At 40.7% G+C, this 19,444-nt stretch overlaps 1 protein-coding gene across 3 annotated transcripts in view; it reads left to right on the top strand.

Annotated features, from left to right (window-relative positions):
* LOC309814721 (zinc finger protein 268-like) overlaps positions 1-19,444 on the top strand; it is a 47,484-nt gene that overhangs the window by 14,350 nt on the left and 13,690 nt on the right. For 2 of the 3 annotated variants that reach the window (XM_082640802.1, XM_082640801.1), the window contains exons 3-5: positions 1,408-1,608; positions 13,882-14,008; positions 14,303-14,389. In XM_082640802.1, coding sequence (XP_082496928.1) covers positions 1,408-1,608; positions 13,882-14,008; positions 14,303-14,389 — 415 coding nt within the window. The remainder of the gene's footprint in view (positions 1-1,407; positions 1,609-13,881; positions 14,009-14,302; positions 14,390-19,444) is intronic. The other variant, XM_082640803.1, reaches the window with a different exon arrangement.

The raw sequence follows: 19,444 nt of genomic DNA, 5'->3' as shown, positions 1-19,444 counted from the left end.
GTATAAATAAATGTATTTGTTGACATTTATTTTCAACGTTAGGGATTGCCCTCCCTCCTCTTTTAGATCATGTGAAATATTTACGTGATGCAGAGTAGAAAGTATGCAGTGTCATTCAGACAAGGCTCCATCCCTCCTGCTCGGTCCCTTCCCTCCCCGGGAGGGAACCATTTTTACAGTTCCTAGTTCATCCTCTCAGTGATTCTTTTGGAAATACAAGCAAACACACACATACCTGACCCGACTCAACGCTAAGCCTTGTCAGGAAGCCTTTTTTCTGCCTCTAGCCCTGTGTTTCCTAGAGTTCAGCACGCCTTGTATCCTAACATGTTTCTCTCAGTTTTACCCCTTGTATTTTGTTGTTATAATAGCTTCTGGAATGAGCATCCTCTGGACCCTTCCCCCTGACTGCCGAGTGCCTTTCTCTCTTCCCTTTTCTCTCCTTCCCCTCTCATTCTCAGAATCTCCTTTCTCTTGTCCCTCTCTTTGCCTGAATCTTTTTTTTCTCACTTCTTGTGCTCATCAATTTGGGCTCCATTTCCAGCAGCTCTCCCTCGCAGTGCAGACCCGTCCTTGTAGAAGGGACGCTTGCCCACTATTTCTCAGACCCTCGTGTTCCTAGGTGACCACAGTACTGTTGGGTCACTCGGCGACTTTGGGAATGTCTTGTTTAGTCACCTGCAACTCTGAACCTGAGAGGCTCAGATTCCCCTCGGGAGGTGCTCTCCTGTTGGGGGTGACTTTGGAGATTGGCAGCATGGGGCCCCCGGTCCCCCGCCCCAGTTCTGCAGTTAGGTCACATCTGCCTGGATCCTGGGTTTGTGAGGAGCCCTGTCACCTGGGTCCATTTGTCTGTCTGTGGACATCTCTGGGCTTCTTTTGCTATTCTGGTGGGCCTCTTTTGTTTTTATTGGGAGATTAAAAGGCTACACTGTTCCCCTGATCTCATCCTACCCTCAATGTTTAACAACAAAAGTAAGACTCAGTGAGAGAGATGACGTGAACTGTTCACGGACATCCAGATATTGAGAGAAGACGCTCTACTGAAACAGACTGTTTCATCCACAGCCTATTTCTCGTGTACATCGCCTCCAGCAGGGTCGTTCCCTCCTTACCATCTGGCATCATGTTCTTGAGTGTCTGCCCGAAGTTGTTTAAATCTCTGGGTGGTTGCCGCACTTTCGGGGTTCCTGGGGGCCTGTGCAGAGTCTGGGCCGGGGGGGGCTGGGGTCGTGCGCTGGGTTCCCCATTTCCGTTTCCTCTCACTTGTGCCCCCCCAGCCGCACTGACCACAATCTGCAGAGCCCCCAGCCCAGCCTGGGTGAGCACGTTCACCAGCAAAGGAGACCGAGGTCGGGGCCCAGAGGAAAAGTGCTGGCAAAAGTGAGCTTGCTCTTGGCTCTGCAGGTCCCACCTGTCCAGGAGCGAGTCAGCACATGCGATGGCATCAGGAAGCTGCAAGGGGAGGGCTTCCTCCTGGGTCAGGAGACCCCTGAGCAGAGGCCTCTCCCTGGAGGACCCCGGCAGAGGCACAAGAGTCCCGGGACAGAGCAGATCCTAGAGTGGCTGTTTATTTCCCAGGAGCAGCCGAAAGCGAAGAAGACCTGGGTGAGTTACTGGTTTGTTCATTTCCACTTCTTTTCTTTATTTCTTTTTCATTTTTTTGGTGGGGAGAGGGATGGAGGTCCTCAGGTGGGAGGTCGTGGGAGGTCCCTGAGGTCCCTGTTTCCTGGTTTCCCCAGACTCAATTTTCAGCTCCTTTTCCACGCCCCCCAAATGTTTTTAATGGATATTGTTCTGTTTATATGTGTTTACAAACGGTGTATTGTTTCTGGTGTGAATGCATTTTAAATTTATGTTGGTGGCGTGTACGCATGTGTATCCTGCTGTATTGCTTCTGTTTTTCGTTCACCGTCCTCTTGTATGGCCATCAGCAGTGTCTGGGTGTCCACTTGCCTCATGTTCTCTGCCAGCTCTTAATTACTGTTGTTCTTTTTATTTGAGCCATTCTGGTATGGTGGTGTCTCTGTATGGGCTTACTTTGCATTTCCTGCTAGCATGCTTTTTGGACATTTTGTTACCTTCTGTGGGTGTTTTCTGTCTGTTTTCTTATTGACTGAAAGGAGTTATTTATTTTCTGGAAGCTTATTAGAAATGCTGAGTTTCAGGCTGCACCTCAGTCCTGTTATATCAAGACTTTTCATCTTAACAAGATTCAGTGATTCATGCACATTGACGTTTAAAGCAAACTTGATACCAAATCCATATTTACCTGGGGTGTTTCTCTTACCTCCAGTATTCTGCTATGACAGTTTTCAAACGCAGGGCAAAATCGAAAGGATTTTGCAGTGAACATCTGTATACTCATCACCTTGAATTTACCTTTAACATTTTACTGTACTTGCTTTATCACATTATCCATTTTTCCATCCCTCTGCATCTCTTACCCCATCTTATTTTTGCTGTATTTCTTAATATATTTTAGACATCAGCATGCTTCCCTCTAAATACTTCAGTATGCACAGCATTAACTGTTGTTCAGTATTTGTTTACAAGCTGGGTTTTTTTTTTCCTGTCTTGCCTTTTCATTCTGTTAATTAATGCTGCCTTTTGATGAACAGCTATTTCTAATTTTAACTTAATTTAGTTTATAAATTTTTTCTTTTATTACTGGTGTTTTTTGTTTCCAATCTAAGAACTTTTTTGTTATCCAAAGCTCATGAAGATAGTTTTCTTTGTTCACATTTACCTTTCACATGTAGATTCACAATACATGTAGAATTAATATTTATGTTTAGTGTGAGTAGGAGTCAAGCTTTAGTTTTTTCATCAAGTTGCCTAATTGCCCCAGTGCCCCTGAAGTGATTGACCTCTCCCTGTGGCTCTGCGGTGCCACCTTGTCATGTATCAGGCGTCCATAACTGTAGTTTGGTTTCACAGCTCTTTATTCTGTTCCGTCGGCCTACGTTTCTATCCTTACGCCAGTTTCATGCTATCTTGATTTATAATAAGTCTTGATATCTGGATGCTTCCAGTTTTGGGTGATTATGAATGCTGTCAACATTCACATGTGGGTTTTTGTGTGGACATGAGTTTTCAGATCAGTTGGGTAAATACCTAGGAGCATGATTGCTGGATTGTATGGCGATTCTATGTTTAGCTTTGTAAGAGACTGTCTTCCAGAGTGCCTTGCAGTTTTGCATTCCCACTTGCAGTGAATGAGCGTCCCTGTTCCTCATCCTGACCAGTTCTTGGTATTGTCAAGTTGTTAAAAATTTTGCCATTCTAATAGATGTGAGGTGATATTTCACTGTGGTTTTAAGTTACATTTCCCTAATGGCTAGCTAGTGTTATTGAGCATATTTCTATATGTGTTTTATTCTTTCTATATCTTTGGTGAAGTATCTGTTTTCTTGTCATTGATTTTTTTTTAATTTTAATATTTAAAACAATTTTTTATTGGCATATAGTTGATTTACAATGTTGTGTTAGTTTCAGGTGTACAGCGAAGTGAATCAGTTATACATATATCTACTCTTTTTAATTTAATTTTTTTTTAAGATTTTTTCTTTTTTGATGTGGACCATTTTTTTTTAAGTCTGTTGAATTTGTTACAATATTGCTTCTGTTTTATGTTTTGGTTTTTCTTTTTTTGGCCCTAGGCATGTGGGATCTTAGTTCCCCAACCGGGGATTGAACCCGCACCCCCTGCATTAGAAGGTGAAGTCTTAACCACTGGACCCCCAGGGAAGTCCCTCCATTCTTTTTTAGATTCTTTTCCCATATAGGCCACTACGGAGTGTTAAGTAGAGTTCCCTGTGCAGTAGGTTCTTATTAGTTATCTATTTTATATTTACTAGTGTGCGTATGTCAATCCCAATCTCCCAGTTTATCCTTCCTTCCATCCCCTGGTACCTTAAGTTTTTTTTCTACATCTGTGACTCTGTCTCTGTTTTGTAGATAAGTTCATTAATACCATTTTTTTAGATTCCACATAGAAGCAATATCATACGATATTTGTCTTTCTTACTTCACTGAGTATGACAATCTCTGGGTCCATCCATGTTGCTGCAAATGGCATTAGTTTGTTCTTTTTTATGGCTGAGTAATATTCCATTGTATATATGTACCACATCATTGTAAAAAAATTTTTTTTTATTCTTTAACTTATTTATTTTGTCTTGAGAGGGCAGGAGCCAAAGTTACCGAGTTTGATGGGCATGACATTAAGATATCACATACGGCTCTTCGGGATTTGGGGCTACAAAATCGTGCTTTCTTATTCTTTTTTTAATATCTTTATTGAAGTATAATTGCTTTACAATGTTGTGTTAGTTTCTGCTGAATAACAAAGTGAATCAGCTATATGTTTACATATATCCCCATATCCCCTCCCTCTTGAGCCTCCCTCCCACCCTCCCTATCCCACCCACCCATCTAGGTCATCACAAAACATCGAGCTGATCTCCCTGTGCTATGGAGCAGCTTCCCACTAGCCATCCATTTTACATATGGTCGTGTATATATGTCAGTGCCACTCCCTCACTTCATCCCAGCTTCCCATTAGCCCAGTTTGTCCTCAAGTCCGTTCTCTGTCTGCGTCTTTATTCCTGTCCTGCCCCTAGGTTATTCAGAACCATTTTTTTTAGATTCCATATATATGTGTTAGCATACGGTATTTCTTTTTCTCTTTCTGACTTACTTCACTCTGTATGACAGACTCTAGGTCCATCCACCTCACTACAAATAACTCAATCTCGTTTCTTTTTATGGCTGAGTAATATTCCATTGTATATATGTGCCACATCTTCTTTATCTATTCATCTGTCAATGGACACTTAGGTTGCTTCCATGTCCTGGCTATTGTAAATAGAGCCGCGGTGAACACTGGGGTACATGACTCTTTTTGAATTATGGTTTTCTCAGGGTATATGCCCAGTAGTGGGATTACTGGGACATATGGTAGTTCTGTTTTTAGTTTTTTGTTTTTTTTTGGGGGGGGGGGTGGGCCTCTCACTGTTGTGGCCTCTCCCACTGTGGAGCACAGGCTCCGGACGCACAGGTCCAGCGGCCACGGCCCACGGGCCCAGCCGCTCCGCGGCACGCGGGACCCTCCCAGACCGGGGCACGAACCCGCCTCCCCTGCATCGGCAGGCGGACTCCCAACCACTGCGCCACCAGGGAAGCCCCTGTTTTTAGTTTTTTAAGGAACCTCCATAGTGTTCTCCACAGTGGCTGTATCGATTTACATTCCCACCAACAGTGCAGGAAGGTTCCCTTTTCTCCACACCCTCTCCAGCATTTATTGTTTGTAGATTTTTTGATGATGGCCATTCTGTGACTGGTGGGAGGTGATACCTCATTGCAGTTTTGATTTCTATTCTCTAGTAATTAGTGATGTTGAGCATCTTTTCATGTGCTTTTTGGCCATCTGTTGTCATGGATTTTTAAGAATTCTTTGTTATTCTAGATTTAAATCCTTTATAAGAGAAGTGATTTGCAAATATTTGCTCCCAGTCTCTGGTTTGTGTTTTCATTTCCCTGACACCAACTTTCACAGAGCAAAATGTTTTAATTTTGATAAAGTTTATTTTCTGAATTTTAATTTTTTTAAATGGGTTTTGCTTTTGGTGTCATATCTAAAATTTCATTGCCCAAACAAAAGTGCACAAATTAAAAAGTTTTTTTCTCTGGAATTTGTAAAGTTTTAGCTTTCACGTTTAAGTCTGTGATCCATTTTTAGTTAATTTTTGTATAGGGTATGGGGTGTGTGTTGAGGTTCATTTTTTATGTGTATGGATGTACAGGTGTTCCAGCACCATTTGTTGGAAAGATTATCCTTTCTCCATTGAATTGCTTTTGTGTCTTTATGAAAAGAAAATTTTTTTTCAAGAGGCAGTGTTTCTATGGGTCTATCTCTAGGCTCTCTTTTCCGTCCCATTGATTTTTGTGTCTAATCTCTCACCAGTGTCCTGCTTTCTGGCTTTTATAGGAAGTCAAAGTAGGCTGGTGGGAGTGCTGCACCTTTGTTCCAAAGAATTGTTTTGGCTGTTCTGGTGTTTGCCTTTCCATGTTAATTATAGAAGAGCTTGTGGATAGCTACAAAAAAGCTTGTTAGGACTTTGATTGGAATTACACTGAATCTATGAGTCAAATTAGGGAGATTTTACATCTTAACAATACTGAGTTTTCCAATCCATGAACACCCTGTATCTTTCCATTTTTTTAGATCCTTGATTTTTTTAAAGCACTGTTTGTATTTTGGAGCATACGTATTTCTGCACATGTATTTTCTTTTATCATCTTAACCATTTTAAGTGACAGTTCAGTGGTATTAAATACATTCATAACATTGGCAATCAGAACCACCATCCGTCTCCACAACACTCTTCCTCTTGAAAAACTGAAGCTCTATACCATTAAACATTAACGCCCAATTCCCCCCTCCCCATAACCCCTGGCAAGCACCATTCTACTTTCTGTCTCTATGATTTTGACTACGCTAGTTACCTCATGTAAGTGGAATCATACAGTAATTGTCTTTTTGTGACTGGCTTATCTCCCTTGACATAATGTTCACAAGGTTCATCCTTGTTATAGCATACTGCAGAACTTTCTTCCTTTTAAGGCTGAATAATAATTTGTTGTATGTATATACCTCATTTTGCTTATCCATTCATCCATCCATGGACACTTAGATTGCCTTCACGTTTTAGCTACTGTGAATATTAATGCTGCTATGAACATGGATGTAGAAATATCTCTTTAAGACCCTGCTTTCACTTCCTTTGGGGATATACCCAGAGATGAAATTGCTGGACCGTATGGTAATAATAATTTTTAATTTTTTGAGGAGCCACCAAACTGTTTTCCACAGCAGCTACACCATGTTGTATCCCCACCAGCAGTGTACAAGTGTTCCAATTATTCCACATCTTCGCCAACTCTTGTTATTTTTATGGTTTTTGATAGCCATCCTAATGAGTGTGAGCGGAATCTCATTATAGTTTTTTTTTAATTAATTAATTTATTTATTTATTTGGCTGTGTTGGGTCTTCGCTGCTGCGTGGGCTTTCTCTAGTTTTGACGAGTGGGGCCACTCCTTGTTGCAGTGCACTGGCTTCTCACTGCGGTGGCCTCTCTCGTTCGGAGCATGGGCTCTAGGTGCGTGGGCTTCAGTAACTGTGGCACACAGGCTCAGTAGTTGTGGTGCACAGGCTTAGTTGCTCCGTGGCATGTGGGATCTTCCCGGCCCAGGGCTTGAACCTGTGTCCCCTGCATTGGCAGGCGGATTCTTTTTTTTTTTTTTTTTTTTGTGGTTCGCGGGCCTCCCACTGTTGTGGCCACTCCCGTTGTGGAGCACAGGCACCGGACGTGCAGGCTCAGCGGCCATGGCTCACGGGCCCAGCTGCTCCACGGCATGTGGGATCTTCCCGGACCAGGGCATGAACCCGTGTCCCCTGCATCGGCAGGTGGACTCTCAACCACTGCGCCACCAGGGAAGCCTGGCAGGCAGATTCTTAACCACTGCGCCAACAGGGAAGTCCCTCATTATAGTTTTGATTTGCATTTTTGTTATGATTAGTGATGTTCAGCATCTTCATGTGCTTATTGGCCATTTGTATATCTTCTCTGGGGAAATGTCTATTCAAATCCTTTGATTATTTTTGAATAGGTTGTTTTTTGTTGTTGAGTTTTAGTTCTTTATATATTCTAGATATTAATCCCTTATAAGATATATGACTTGCAGATATTTTCTCCCATTTTGGGAGTTGCCTTTTTACTATGTTGATGTTGTGTGTGGTTTTTTTTTTTTTTTTTGCAGTACGCGGTCCTCTCACTGTTGTGGTTTCTCCCGTTGTGGAGCACAGGCTCCAGATGCGCAGGCTCAGCGGCCATGGCTCACAGGCTCAGCTGCTCTGCGCATGTGGGGTCTTCCCAGACCGGGGCACGAACCCATGTCCCCTGCATCGGCAGGCGGACTCCCAACCACTGCGCCACCAGGGAAGCCCTGATGTTGTGTTATGATGCAAAAAATTTTTTAATTTTCATGAAGTCCAATTGGTTGGTTTTTTCTTTTGTTGCTTGTACCTTTTGTGTCATTTTCAAGAAATCATTGCCAAATCTAACATTGTGAAGCTTTTGCTCTATGTTTTCTTCTAAGGGTTTATATAGTTTTAGGTCTTACATTTAGGTCTTTCATCCATTCTGAGTTAATTTTTTATTTTTTTTTATTTTTATTTTTTTGCGGTATGCGGGCCTCTCACTGTTGTGGCCTCTCCCATTGCGGAGCACAGGCTCCGGATGCGCAGGCCCAGCGGCCATGGCTCACGGGCCCAGCCGCTCCGCGGCATATGGGATCCTCCCAGACCGGGGCACGAACCCGTATCCCCTGCATCGGCAGGCGGACTCTCAACCACTGCGCCACCAGGGAGGCCCAGAGTTAATTTTTATATAGTGTTAGATGAGGGTCCAACTTCATTTTTTTCATGTGGATATCCAGTTTTCCCAGTGGTATTTATTGGGAAGACTTTCCCCATAAATGGTCTTGGAACCATTGCAAAAATCATTTGACCATATATGCAGGGGTTTACTTCTGGACTCTGTTCTATTCCATTGTCACCTTTATGCCAATACCACATCGTTTTGATTACTGTAGCTTTGTAGTAAGTTTTTTTAAAAAATATTTATTTATTTATTTATTTATTTGTCTGCATTGGATCTTAGTTGTGGTATGCAGGATCTTCGTTGCAACATGCAGGATCTTTTTGTTGTGGCATGCAGTCTTCTCCAGTTGCAGTGTACAGGCTTCTCTCTGGTTATGGTGCGTGGGCTCCAGAGTGTGTGGGCTCAGTGTGGTGTGCTGGCCTTGTTGCCCCGCAGCATGTGGGATCTTAGTTACCTGACCAGGGATCGAACCCGCATCCCCTGCATTGGAAGAAGGATCCTTAACCACTGCACCACCAGGGAAGTCCCGTGTAGTAAGTTTTGAAATCAGGAAGCATGAGTCCTCCAGCTTTGTTCTTTTTCAAGATTGTTTTGGCTCTTCAGGGTCCCTTGAGCTTCCATATGCATTTTAGGGTGGGTTTTTCTGTTTTTGCAAAAAACATCATCGGAATTTTATTAGGGGTTGCATTGACTATGTAGATCACTTTGGGTAGTGTTAACATTTTAATATTAAGGAACAGAGGGTGTGTTTCTATGTATTTATATGTTCTTTAATTTCTTTCAGCAAGGTTTTCAGTTTTCATTCTACAAGTCATTTACCTCCTAGGTTCAGTTATTACTTTTTGATGATGCTATAAATGGAATCATTTTCATGATTTGCTTTTCAGATTGATCATTGTTAGTGTATAGAAATGCACCTGATTTTGGTGTGTGACTTTGTATCCTGTTATTTGCTGAATTCATTTGTTCTAACTAGGTTTTGTGCGTGTGTGTATGTGTATGTGTGTGGAATCTTTAAGATTTTCTATATTTAAGAATATATTGTCAATGAACAGAGATAATTTTACTCCTTTTCTAATTTAGATGCCTTTTATTTCTTTTTCTTGCCCAGTGGCTCTGGCAAGAACTTGAAGCACTATGTTGAATAGAAGTGGAGAAAGAAGGCATTCCTTTTTAAAAAAAAAAAAAAAAAAATTATTTATTTATTTGGCTGCATTGGGTCTTAGTTGCAGCACGCGGGATCTTTCATTGTGGTGCACAGCCTTCTCTCTAGTTGTGGTGCATGGACTCTAGAGTGCGTGGGCTTAGTTACCCTCCAGCATGTGGGATCTTAGTTCCCTGAACAGGGATTGAACCCACGTCCCCTGCATTGGAAGGCAGATTCTTAACCACTGCACCACCAGGGAAGTCTCGAGAGCAGGCGTTCTTGCCTCATTCCTGATCTTAGAAGAAAAGCTTTTAGTCTTTCATCATTGAGTGTGATGTTCACTGTGGGTGTTTAAGATGTGGGTTTTATTATGTTGAGGTACTTTCCTTCTATTTCTTCTTTGTTGAGTGTTTTTATCATGAAAGAGTGTTGAATTCTGTCAGATGCTTCAATTGAGGTAATCTGCATCGAGATAATCATCTTTTTAACTTCATTCTGTTAGTGTGATATATTGCATTGAGCAATTTTCAAATGTTGAACCATCCTTGCATTCCAAGAATAAATCCCATTGGTCGTGGTGTATGATCTTTTTAATAAGCTGCTGAATTTGATTTGCTATTATTTTAAAGATTTTTGCATCTATGTTCATGAGGAATATTAGTTTGTAGTTTTCTTACAGTGGCTTTGTCTGGATTTGGTATCAGAGCCTTAGGAAGTGTTCCCTCCTCTTTAGGTTTTTGGAAAAGTTTGAGAAAGATTGATGTTATTACTTCTTTAAATATTTGTTAAAATTCACCAGTGAAACCTGGGCTTTTCTTCTTTGGGGGGAGATTTTTGATTACAGACCCAATCTCCTTAGTAGTTATAGATCTATTCAGATTTCCTATTTCTTTGTGATTTGATCTTGATAGAAACACAAATGGAATTCATTCCTTTCAACTAAGTTATCCAATTTGTTGGCATACAATTGTTTATAGTACTTTCCAATAATCATTTTTATTTTTGTAGAATCAGTACTAATTTCCCCACTTTCATTCTTGATTTTAGTAATTCTAGTCTTCTCTTTTTTATTTCTCAGTCTAGCTACCTGAAGATTTATCAAATTTTGCTGATCTTTTCAAAGAACTAAGCTCTGGTTTCATTGATTTTTTTTTTTCCTATTGTTTTTCTAGTTTCTATTTTGTTTGTATTCTAATCTTATTTCCTTCTTTTTTGCTACCTTTGTGTTTAATTTGTTCTTTTTCTGTTTCCTTAAGTTGTAAAGTTAGATTATTGATTTGAGATGTTTCTTGTTTTAAATGTGTTGTTTTTTTTTGAAGATATTGGGGGTAGGAGTTTATTAATTTATTAATTTATTTTTGCTGTGTTGGGTCTTCGTTTCTGTGCGAGGGCTTTCTCTAGTTGTGGCAAGCGGGGGCCACTCTTCATCGCGGTGCATGGGCCTCTCACTATCGCGGCCTCTCTTGTTGCGGAGCACAGGCTCCAGACGCGCAGGCTCAGTAGTTGTGGCTCACGGGCCTAGTTGCTCCGCGGCATGTGGGATCCTCCCAGACCAGGGCTTGAACCCGTGTCCCCTGCATTAGCAGTCAGATTCTCAACCACTGTTGAGAATCTTTAGGAAAGCCCCTAAATATGTTTTTAACTGTAAAATTTCCCCTTAACACTGCTTTTGCTCCATCCCAACAACTTTATGCTGTGTTTTGTTTTCATTCATGTCTAAGTACTTACTAATTTCCCTTTTGACTTGTTTGATCCATTGGTTGTTTAAGGCCATGTTGTTTAATTCCCACAGATTTGTGAATTTTCCTTTTTTTCTGCTTTTAGCGATTTTTAACTTCATCCTATGTGGTCAGAGAAGATACTTTGTATGATATTTATCTTTTAAATCTATTGAGATTTAATTTGAGGCCTAACATATGGTCTGTCCTGGAAAATGTCTCATGTGTACTTGAGAAGAATGTATATTTTGTTCTTGGGTAGAATATTCTGTATATGTCTGTTAGAGGTAGTTTATTTAAATTCTGTTTCCTTACTTATTTTCTTTCTGATTGTTCTATCCATTATCGGGAGTGGGGTTTTGAAGTTTCCAACTATTATTGTAAAACTATTTCTCCCTTCAATTATGTAAGTTTTTGTTTCATATATTTTGGTGATCTGTTACTAGGTGTAACTGTTTATAATTGTCTATCTTGCTAGCTGTACTGAAACTTTAATAATATGTAATTTCCTTCTTTGTTTCTTACAACCTTTTTGATTTGTCTGATGTTAGTATAGCCACCCCTGCTGTACTTCGGTTACTACTTGCATGGAATATCTTTATCCATCTTTTCACTTTCGATCTGTTTGTGTCTTTGGATCTAAAGTGAGTTTCTTATAGACAGCATATTTGAGTCATGTTTCTTAATCCATTTTGCCAAACTCTGTCTTTTCACTAGAGAGTTTTATTGATTTACACTTACAGTAATTACTCATAAGGAGGGATTTATTTCTGTCCTTTTGCTATTTTCTTTATACCTTATAGGTTTTTGGTCCTTCAGTTCCTGCAATCACTGTCTTTTGTGATTAGTTGAATTTTTGTAGTGAAATGTCTAAATTCCTTTCTCATTTGCTTTTTGTGTAAGTTTTATAACTATTTTCTTTGTGGTTGCCGTGGGATTACATTTAACTTCCTAAAGTTATAGCATTCTGATTTGAATTTATAACAGCTTAACTTCAATAACATACAAGCACTATGCTCCTTTACAGCTCTGTCCCACCCCTTTTGACTGCTGATGTCACAGAATTACATCTTTATACCTTGTGTGCCCCGAAATGTCAAATAATAATTATTTCAAATGCATTTGTCTCTTATAATTATGTAGAGAATGAAATGTAGAGGCACAAATATACTACCATTATAATTGCCCAGATATTTACCTTTATTCAGATCTTTATTTCTTCGAACAGCTTCAAGATATTGTCTAGTGTTTTTATTTCACATGCATGACTCCCTTGAGCATCTCTTGCCAAGCAGGTCTAGTGGTAACAAACTACCTTTTGTTCTTCTGGGAATGTCTTCATTTCTACCTCACTTTTTAATTAGTTAATTAATTAATTAATTTTTGGCTGTGTTGGGTCTTCATTGATACATGTGGGCTTTCTCTAGTTGTGGCGAGTGGGGGCTACTCTTCATTGCAGTGCACATGCTTCTCATTGCGGTGGCTTCTCTTGTTGCAGAGCATGGGTTCTAGAGCACAGGCTCAATAGTTGGGGCCCACGGGCTTAGTTGCTCCACGGCATGTGGGATCATGGGATCTTCCCGGGCCAGGGCTCGATCCCGTGCCCCTGGCATTGGCAGGCGGATTCTTAACCACTGTGCCACCAGGGAAGCCCTCTACCTCACTTTTGAAGCACAGTTTTGTCAGATATAGGATTCTTGGCTGGTAGTTTATTTTTCTTTTAGCTGTTTGAATATATGGGTTTATTGCCTTTTGGTCTCCAAAGGTTCTGATGAGAAATCTATTTATAATCTTACTGAGGAGCCCTTGTAGGAAACAAGTCATTGCTTTCTTGATGCTTTCAAGGTTCTCTCTTTGTCTATTGAAAATTTGAGCATATGTGTTTCTTTGAGTTCATCGTTTTTGGAGTTCGTTCAGATTCTTGGATGTTTATATTCATGTCTTCATCAAATTGGGAATTTCATTTTCAAATTTGGGGTCCATTTTTGATAATCTTAGCCATTCTAAATGTGTAATGGTGTCTCACTGTTTTAATTTGCAATTCCCTAAGATATATGATGTTGAGCATCTTTTCGTATGCTGATTTACCATCTGTGTATCTTCGTGTTCAGATCTGTCGCCCCACACCATGGCTGCTACTTACAGCTGTTGCCTTTTTTATTTCATGAAATTTTAACGTCTTCTCTTCAGTGGTAGCTCCTGGTGCATTCAAGCAGCATTGCTTGCTTTCCCCTTTGTGCCCATGTTCTCTGCATGTCCTTTTGTCATAGCATCTTTGACTGCCTGTTACATTTTTATGGGTTTAATCTTTGCTGTTCTCTGCAAGGCTGAACACTTCTGTCTTTCATCCATTTTATATTACCTGCTCCTAGTTGAATACCTGGCACATGGTATTCTTACATGCTGAAAGAGAGGTTAACTGATTTAATGCATATTGATGGGATATTTTCAGTAAACGTTTGCTTTTCTCCCAAAGTAGAATGTAAATAATGGACACCCTTAGCAGCCTTTTGTTTACTACAAACTCAGTAAAATGATTTGCAATTGAATGGGGATATGCTGTTTCAGGGACCATTGTCATTCATGGATGTGTTTGTGGACTTTACCTGGGAGGAGTGGCAGCTGCTGGACCCAGCTCAGAAGCACCTGTACAGGAGTGTGATGTTGGAGAACTATAGCAACCTGGTGTCCCTGGGTAAGTACCCCTTCCCTGAAAGGAGTGTGTGTCATCTCCAGGCTTTCCCTTGTTAGTTGCTGAAAGCTGGAGCACTTTTGTACAATACTTGGTGATTTGGGGCTTATATTTAGAGGCCAGATTTTCTTATTCTCCCTTTGGCATCAGAATCTGCTGGTTGAATGGTGTTTACTTTGCCAAAGTGCAAAAGGGCAGCTTCATCACGCCGCCTCTAAACCAGGTCTTCCGCATTCTGCTGAATCCCATGGTCCTAGGCAGTTTTGGGCCAGGTTGTCTGTGATTTTCTATTCACAGGGTATCAACACACCAAACCAAATATCATTTTCCAGTTGGAACAAGAAGAGCTGTGGATGATGCAAATTCCAAGTGAGGGCCATCTGGGTGAGTGGTCAGGACATTTAGATCTTTTCCTCCTTACTCAGAATTGGTGTGAGTTCTGACGTGATGTTCCCTTCGTGTTTGTACTTTTGGGTCATTTGTAACCATAGTCTCTTAGTTAATCTCCTCTGTGGCATTCTCAGCTTCCTTCTTACTTTCCCGTGGTGTTAGACTCATTTCATTATGCAGTTAAGCAAGCTTTTCCTCTCTACCTCTTTTCATGTGACTTTCACACCCCTTCTACTTTTTTTCTATTTTTTAAAAAATACTTCCATTCACATTCACCAACCACAGTTCCGATTTCCTTCTTGAAACCTATGTGTTAGGAGGTTCTACCCTTTCTGCTTCTCCTTCCTAGTGGCTTTGTCATCACTGTTCTTTCTGAGTGTACTCCTGCATCATTTGATAACATCAGTTCTCTTGCCTGAAGCCTTTCCCCGCACCTTACTCAAGTGAACCCCATGGAACCCACTCTCACACTGCACAACACAGTGCTTATTCTCCTCATGCTTTACTGCTCTCACGTGCTCTTTCCTCTGAGTCCAAAGGGGTCTTTCTTATATTCCCCACTTTCCTCGTATATTGTAAGTTTTAAAAGACTTCCATTCTGAAGATTTAAGCTTTTTCTTTCTGTATTGGTGGCTGACAGCCCCATCCCTCTTGCATCTGCCCTTTGGTACTGGGTTTGATTAGTCCACAGGGCATCTTCCCTGCATGGGCCACTCCCTTGTCTCATTTTTCAGAAACTGGAATTGGAATGTCTCCTCTGCTGCCCCATAGCTGTATGATAACTTCTTCTCACCTTCCTGTTTGTTAGTTCTACTGTGCTCCTGGTTCTTCCTCCTGGCACTGGGGCGTGAGCCTAAATCTCCTTTTTATGCAGTTCTCTTCACTAGGGTTGCTATAATCTGTTAGTATTTTGGTCCTTCAAAAATAAGTCTTTTAGGGCCTCCATCTTCTCAATTCCCACCTCCTTCTCATTGGGAATGAGATAATTCCCAATAGTATCTTTTTTCTTTTTTTTGGCTACACCACACGGCTTATGGAATCTTAGTTCCCTGACCAGGGATTGAACCCGGGCCCTTGTTAGTGAAAGCATGGAGTCCTAACCACTGGACCACCAGGGAATTCCATTATTCCATTTCTTGCTTGTTCTACTTCTTAGCCAAGTTTATACCTTTTACTCTTTTTATACTATTAGTTCATCCTGATGTTACTGTCAGATATATTTCCCTAAGCAACTATGTATTCCGTCATAAGTGTGGCAGGATAAATCAACAGTTAACCTTTGTATCATTAGGATTGTTTCAGCTGCAATTTTTGATTAATCCTAAATCAAACTATTTAGGCAGAAGTGCTTTATTTACCAAACATCACAAAATGTCCTGATGTGGGACTGACTGACTTACTAAATCCCCAAACGTCTGTCTCTGCCTTGCCATTCTAACTACGTCAGTATTTCTCAGATTTCCACCCCTCATGGTCATCAGATGCCTCTTACAGTTCCAGCTAACACCTGCAGATATACCAGTGGGCAGTGGAATAAGAAAGACTGTTTCTTCCCACATGGCCCTTTTAATCAGGTATTAAAATCTATTTCAGGAGGCCCCAGCAGACTTACCATGTTGAGCAGGCTAGAATTTTATCACATATCCCTGTGTAAAGAAGACTCTGGTGAGGGAAACAGGGCCATCACTCAACAGGCCAGCTATATCATGCTTCACTGTCAGCAGGGGTATGGAGGTGGGTCCCCATTTTCTTAACTGCAGCACATGGCCTTACAAATGGAGGTAGGAAATAAAATCAGGTTTCTGCCAGCCAGGAAAAGGGCAGCAGAACAGCTGGGTAGGCAGCACTGTCCACCTCCATCTACCTCTTTGGTTAGGCATCATCCAGTCACACCCTTCTTTCCATCCATTCGTCTTCAAAATATTCTATCACCCCTCTTGTCATTCCTCTAGTATATTAATGCAAGTCTAGGCTCCTTGTTTCTAATCAGATGTGGTGGTTCTTCATGGTCTGGTGATCTATAATTAAAGATAAGTTATCTATGTACAACCAACCAGACAGGTAGAGTGGCAGAGAGAAGTACAGGGTAGGTACAGCAGGAACCTCATTCTGGGAGACCAGCAGGAGTGGCACAACAGAGAAGCATTGGAACCCGGTCTGGGCAGGCTGTACCGGGGCTTCCTGCTGTGGCCATGGCCTGGTGAGCCCGGGTTCTGCTGTCTTAGCATGATTTCCTCTTCCATTGTCTTCTGTGGCTAAACTCAAGATGGGCCACATTCAGTAATCATGTTTAATGCAGTCTTGAATCATGTTTAAATAATCTTTAATCTTGTGAATTCCTGTCTTCTACTCACTGGCTCTGGTATTCTGTCCTTATTTCTTGAATTCTTTGTGCTCTCCCTAGAGATACCAGCAATGATTAATTTCCTGCAATTATTGTTGTAAAGAAAATGCTCAACAGCAAGTACATTAGATTTCCTGGGAAATGAAATGAAGGAAGCCAGAGATGTGGGAACCAAGGGAAAATAAGCAGGAGTGTGGTGCCAGCAACAGAAGGATTGGAAGGGTGAAGTACAGAAACTGACAGATTCAGTATCCATGAACTTTCAGAGTCTACAGGGACAACAGTGACAGCCAAACATGAGCAAATATGATTTGAGGGCAAAGGTTAATTACTCACTGGCCTGTTGTCTTCTTGATGGAAACACTTCTGAGTTTAAGACCGTGTATTGGGTTGGCCAAAAGGTTCATTCAGTTTTTTCTGTAAGATGGCTCTAGTAGCACTTAGTTGTCTTTAACTTCATTCGAAACAGTTTTGTTAGATTGTATTGTGACAGCTGTCGTATCAATGTGCATTAAAAAAAAATCAAAATTGGTGAATATTTGTGTAGCCATTTTAATATTGAAGATAGAAGAAAGCAACATTTTTGGCCTATTGTACTGTATTATTTCAAGAAAGGTAAAACTGCAACTGAAATGCAGAAAAGGATTTGTGCAGTGTATGGAGAAGGGGCTGTGACTGATCTAACATGTCAAAAGTGGTTTGCGAAGTTTCATGCCGATGATTTCTCTGGATGATGCTCCACGGTCAGGTAGACCAGTTGAAGTTGATAGCAATCGAATTGAGACATTAATTGAGGACAATTAACATTATATCACAAGGGAGATGGCCGACATATGCAAAATCCAAATCCAAATCAAGCGTTGAAAATCATTTGCACCAGCTTGGTTATGTTAATTGCTTTGATGTTTGGGTTCCATGTAAGTTAAGCGAAGAAAACCTTCTTGACCATATTTTCAAACGCGATTCTCTACTTAAACATAATGAAAACGTTCCATTTTTAAGACGAATTGTGACAGGCGAATGAAAAGTGGATACTGTACAGTAATGTGGAACGGAAGAGATCGTGCGGCAAGCGAAATGAACCACCACTAACCACACCAAAGGCTGGTCTTCATCCAAAGAAGGTGATGTTGTGTATATGGTGGGATTGGAAGGGAGTCCTCTATTATGAGCTTCTTCTGGAAACCAAATGATTACTTCCAACAAGTACTGCTCCCAATTAGACCAACTCTAAGCAGCACTCGAGAAAAAACATCCCGAATTACTCAATGGAAAACACATAATCTTCCATCGGGATAATGCAAGACCACATGTTTATTTGATGACCAGGCAAAAACCGTTACAGTTTGGCTGGGAAGTTCTGATTCATCTGCCGTATTCACGAGACAATGTACCTTTGGATTTCCATTTATTTCAGTGTTTACAAAATTCTCTTAATGGAAAAAATTTTAATTCCCTGGAAGATGGTAAAAGGCACCTGGGAACAGTTCTTTGCTCAAAAAGTTAAAAAGTTTTGGGAAGATGGAATTATGAAGTTGCCTGAAAAATGGCAGAAGGTAGTGGAACAAAATGGTGAATATGTTGTTCAGTAAAGTTCTTGGTTAAAATGGAAAATGTATCTTTTATGTTTACTTAAAAACCGAAGGAACTTTTTGGCCAACCCAGTAATAGCCAGTAATGCTCCCTCCAAAGCCACTGTAATAGTCAAACATGCTTATGTTCATTTCTCACTGCAGGGGTGTGGGTACTGTCCCAGTGGGAATTGATGTTTGGGAAAATATAATTTGGAGGTTGTGTACAAAATGAATAAGAGGGTTCAGATTTAGGATGTAGGGAAACCTGAAATGAGGTGTTAAGATCCTGTGATGTTGCTGTCTTCAAACCTGACCTGCTTCTATGTTCTCTTAATACCCTTTTCTGTACATTGCCTTGGTCAGCATATTACTTCAGGACATCTAGGTCAACTCTACCCGTTCTCTCTTCTGTTCAACCTCCAAATATTTTTGATTATGACTGAGGACTTAGTCCTGTGTCTAGTTCCCTATCTACTTTGTATTTTTGGAATTTGGTTGGGGGGTGGGAGTTGGGTTGGGTTTATGTTTATACAGCATTCTGGCCACCCTGCCCCATCTGTTTTTCATTCCCCTCAGAGAAAAACAACTTCATCTCTTTAGCTCTTTATGGTATTTATGTCCATGTTTTCTAAATAACCAGCTTATTCTCTTGCACCTTGATTTCCTCCTAATTACTTAGTGTGAAGGGTAAAGATTTAATTCTCTTTCATCCTCCTCCCCTCATACTCCCCATGATATACACACTGTCTCTTCCCATACCTCCATCATCCTAATCAAAAGCTGTTTCATACTTAGATCAGTCTTCAGTTTTTAAATCTTTACAACCATGTAATTTCTGTTCACAGGTAAGTCATGCAAGTGTACAATGGCTAGTTTTCGTTCATAAATCATTTTTTCTCTTGAGTTGTTTTACTTCCTTGCCCAGTTTTCAGTGTTATCATTAATGTATTTATAATTAATTTAACCCCAGACTCTTCTTCACATGTCTAAATATTCTTTTGGTACATTCAGCTGAATTAGTGATTCTGTCAATTTCATCTTCCTGGTGACATCACTCCCATGTCTTTTGACTTGCTCCAGTGTAAGCTGATTTTTCTCAAAACCTGGTTGTACAGTTTTTAACCTGGAATC

Source organism: Mesoplodon mirus (assembly GCF_964341445.2).
Source record: "Mesoplodon mirus genome assembly, chromosome: 13".
Classification (NCBI taxonomy): domain Eukaryota; kingdom Metazoa; phylum Chordata; class Mammalia; order Artiodactyla; family Ziphiidae; genus Mesoplodon; species Mesoplodon mirus.
Note: the sequence above shows the minus strand (reverse complement) of the source record. Positions and strands in the feature narration are given on the sequence as shown.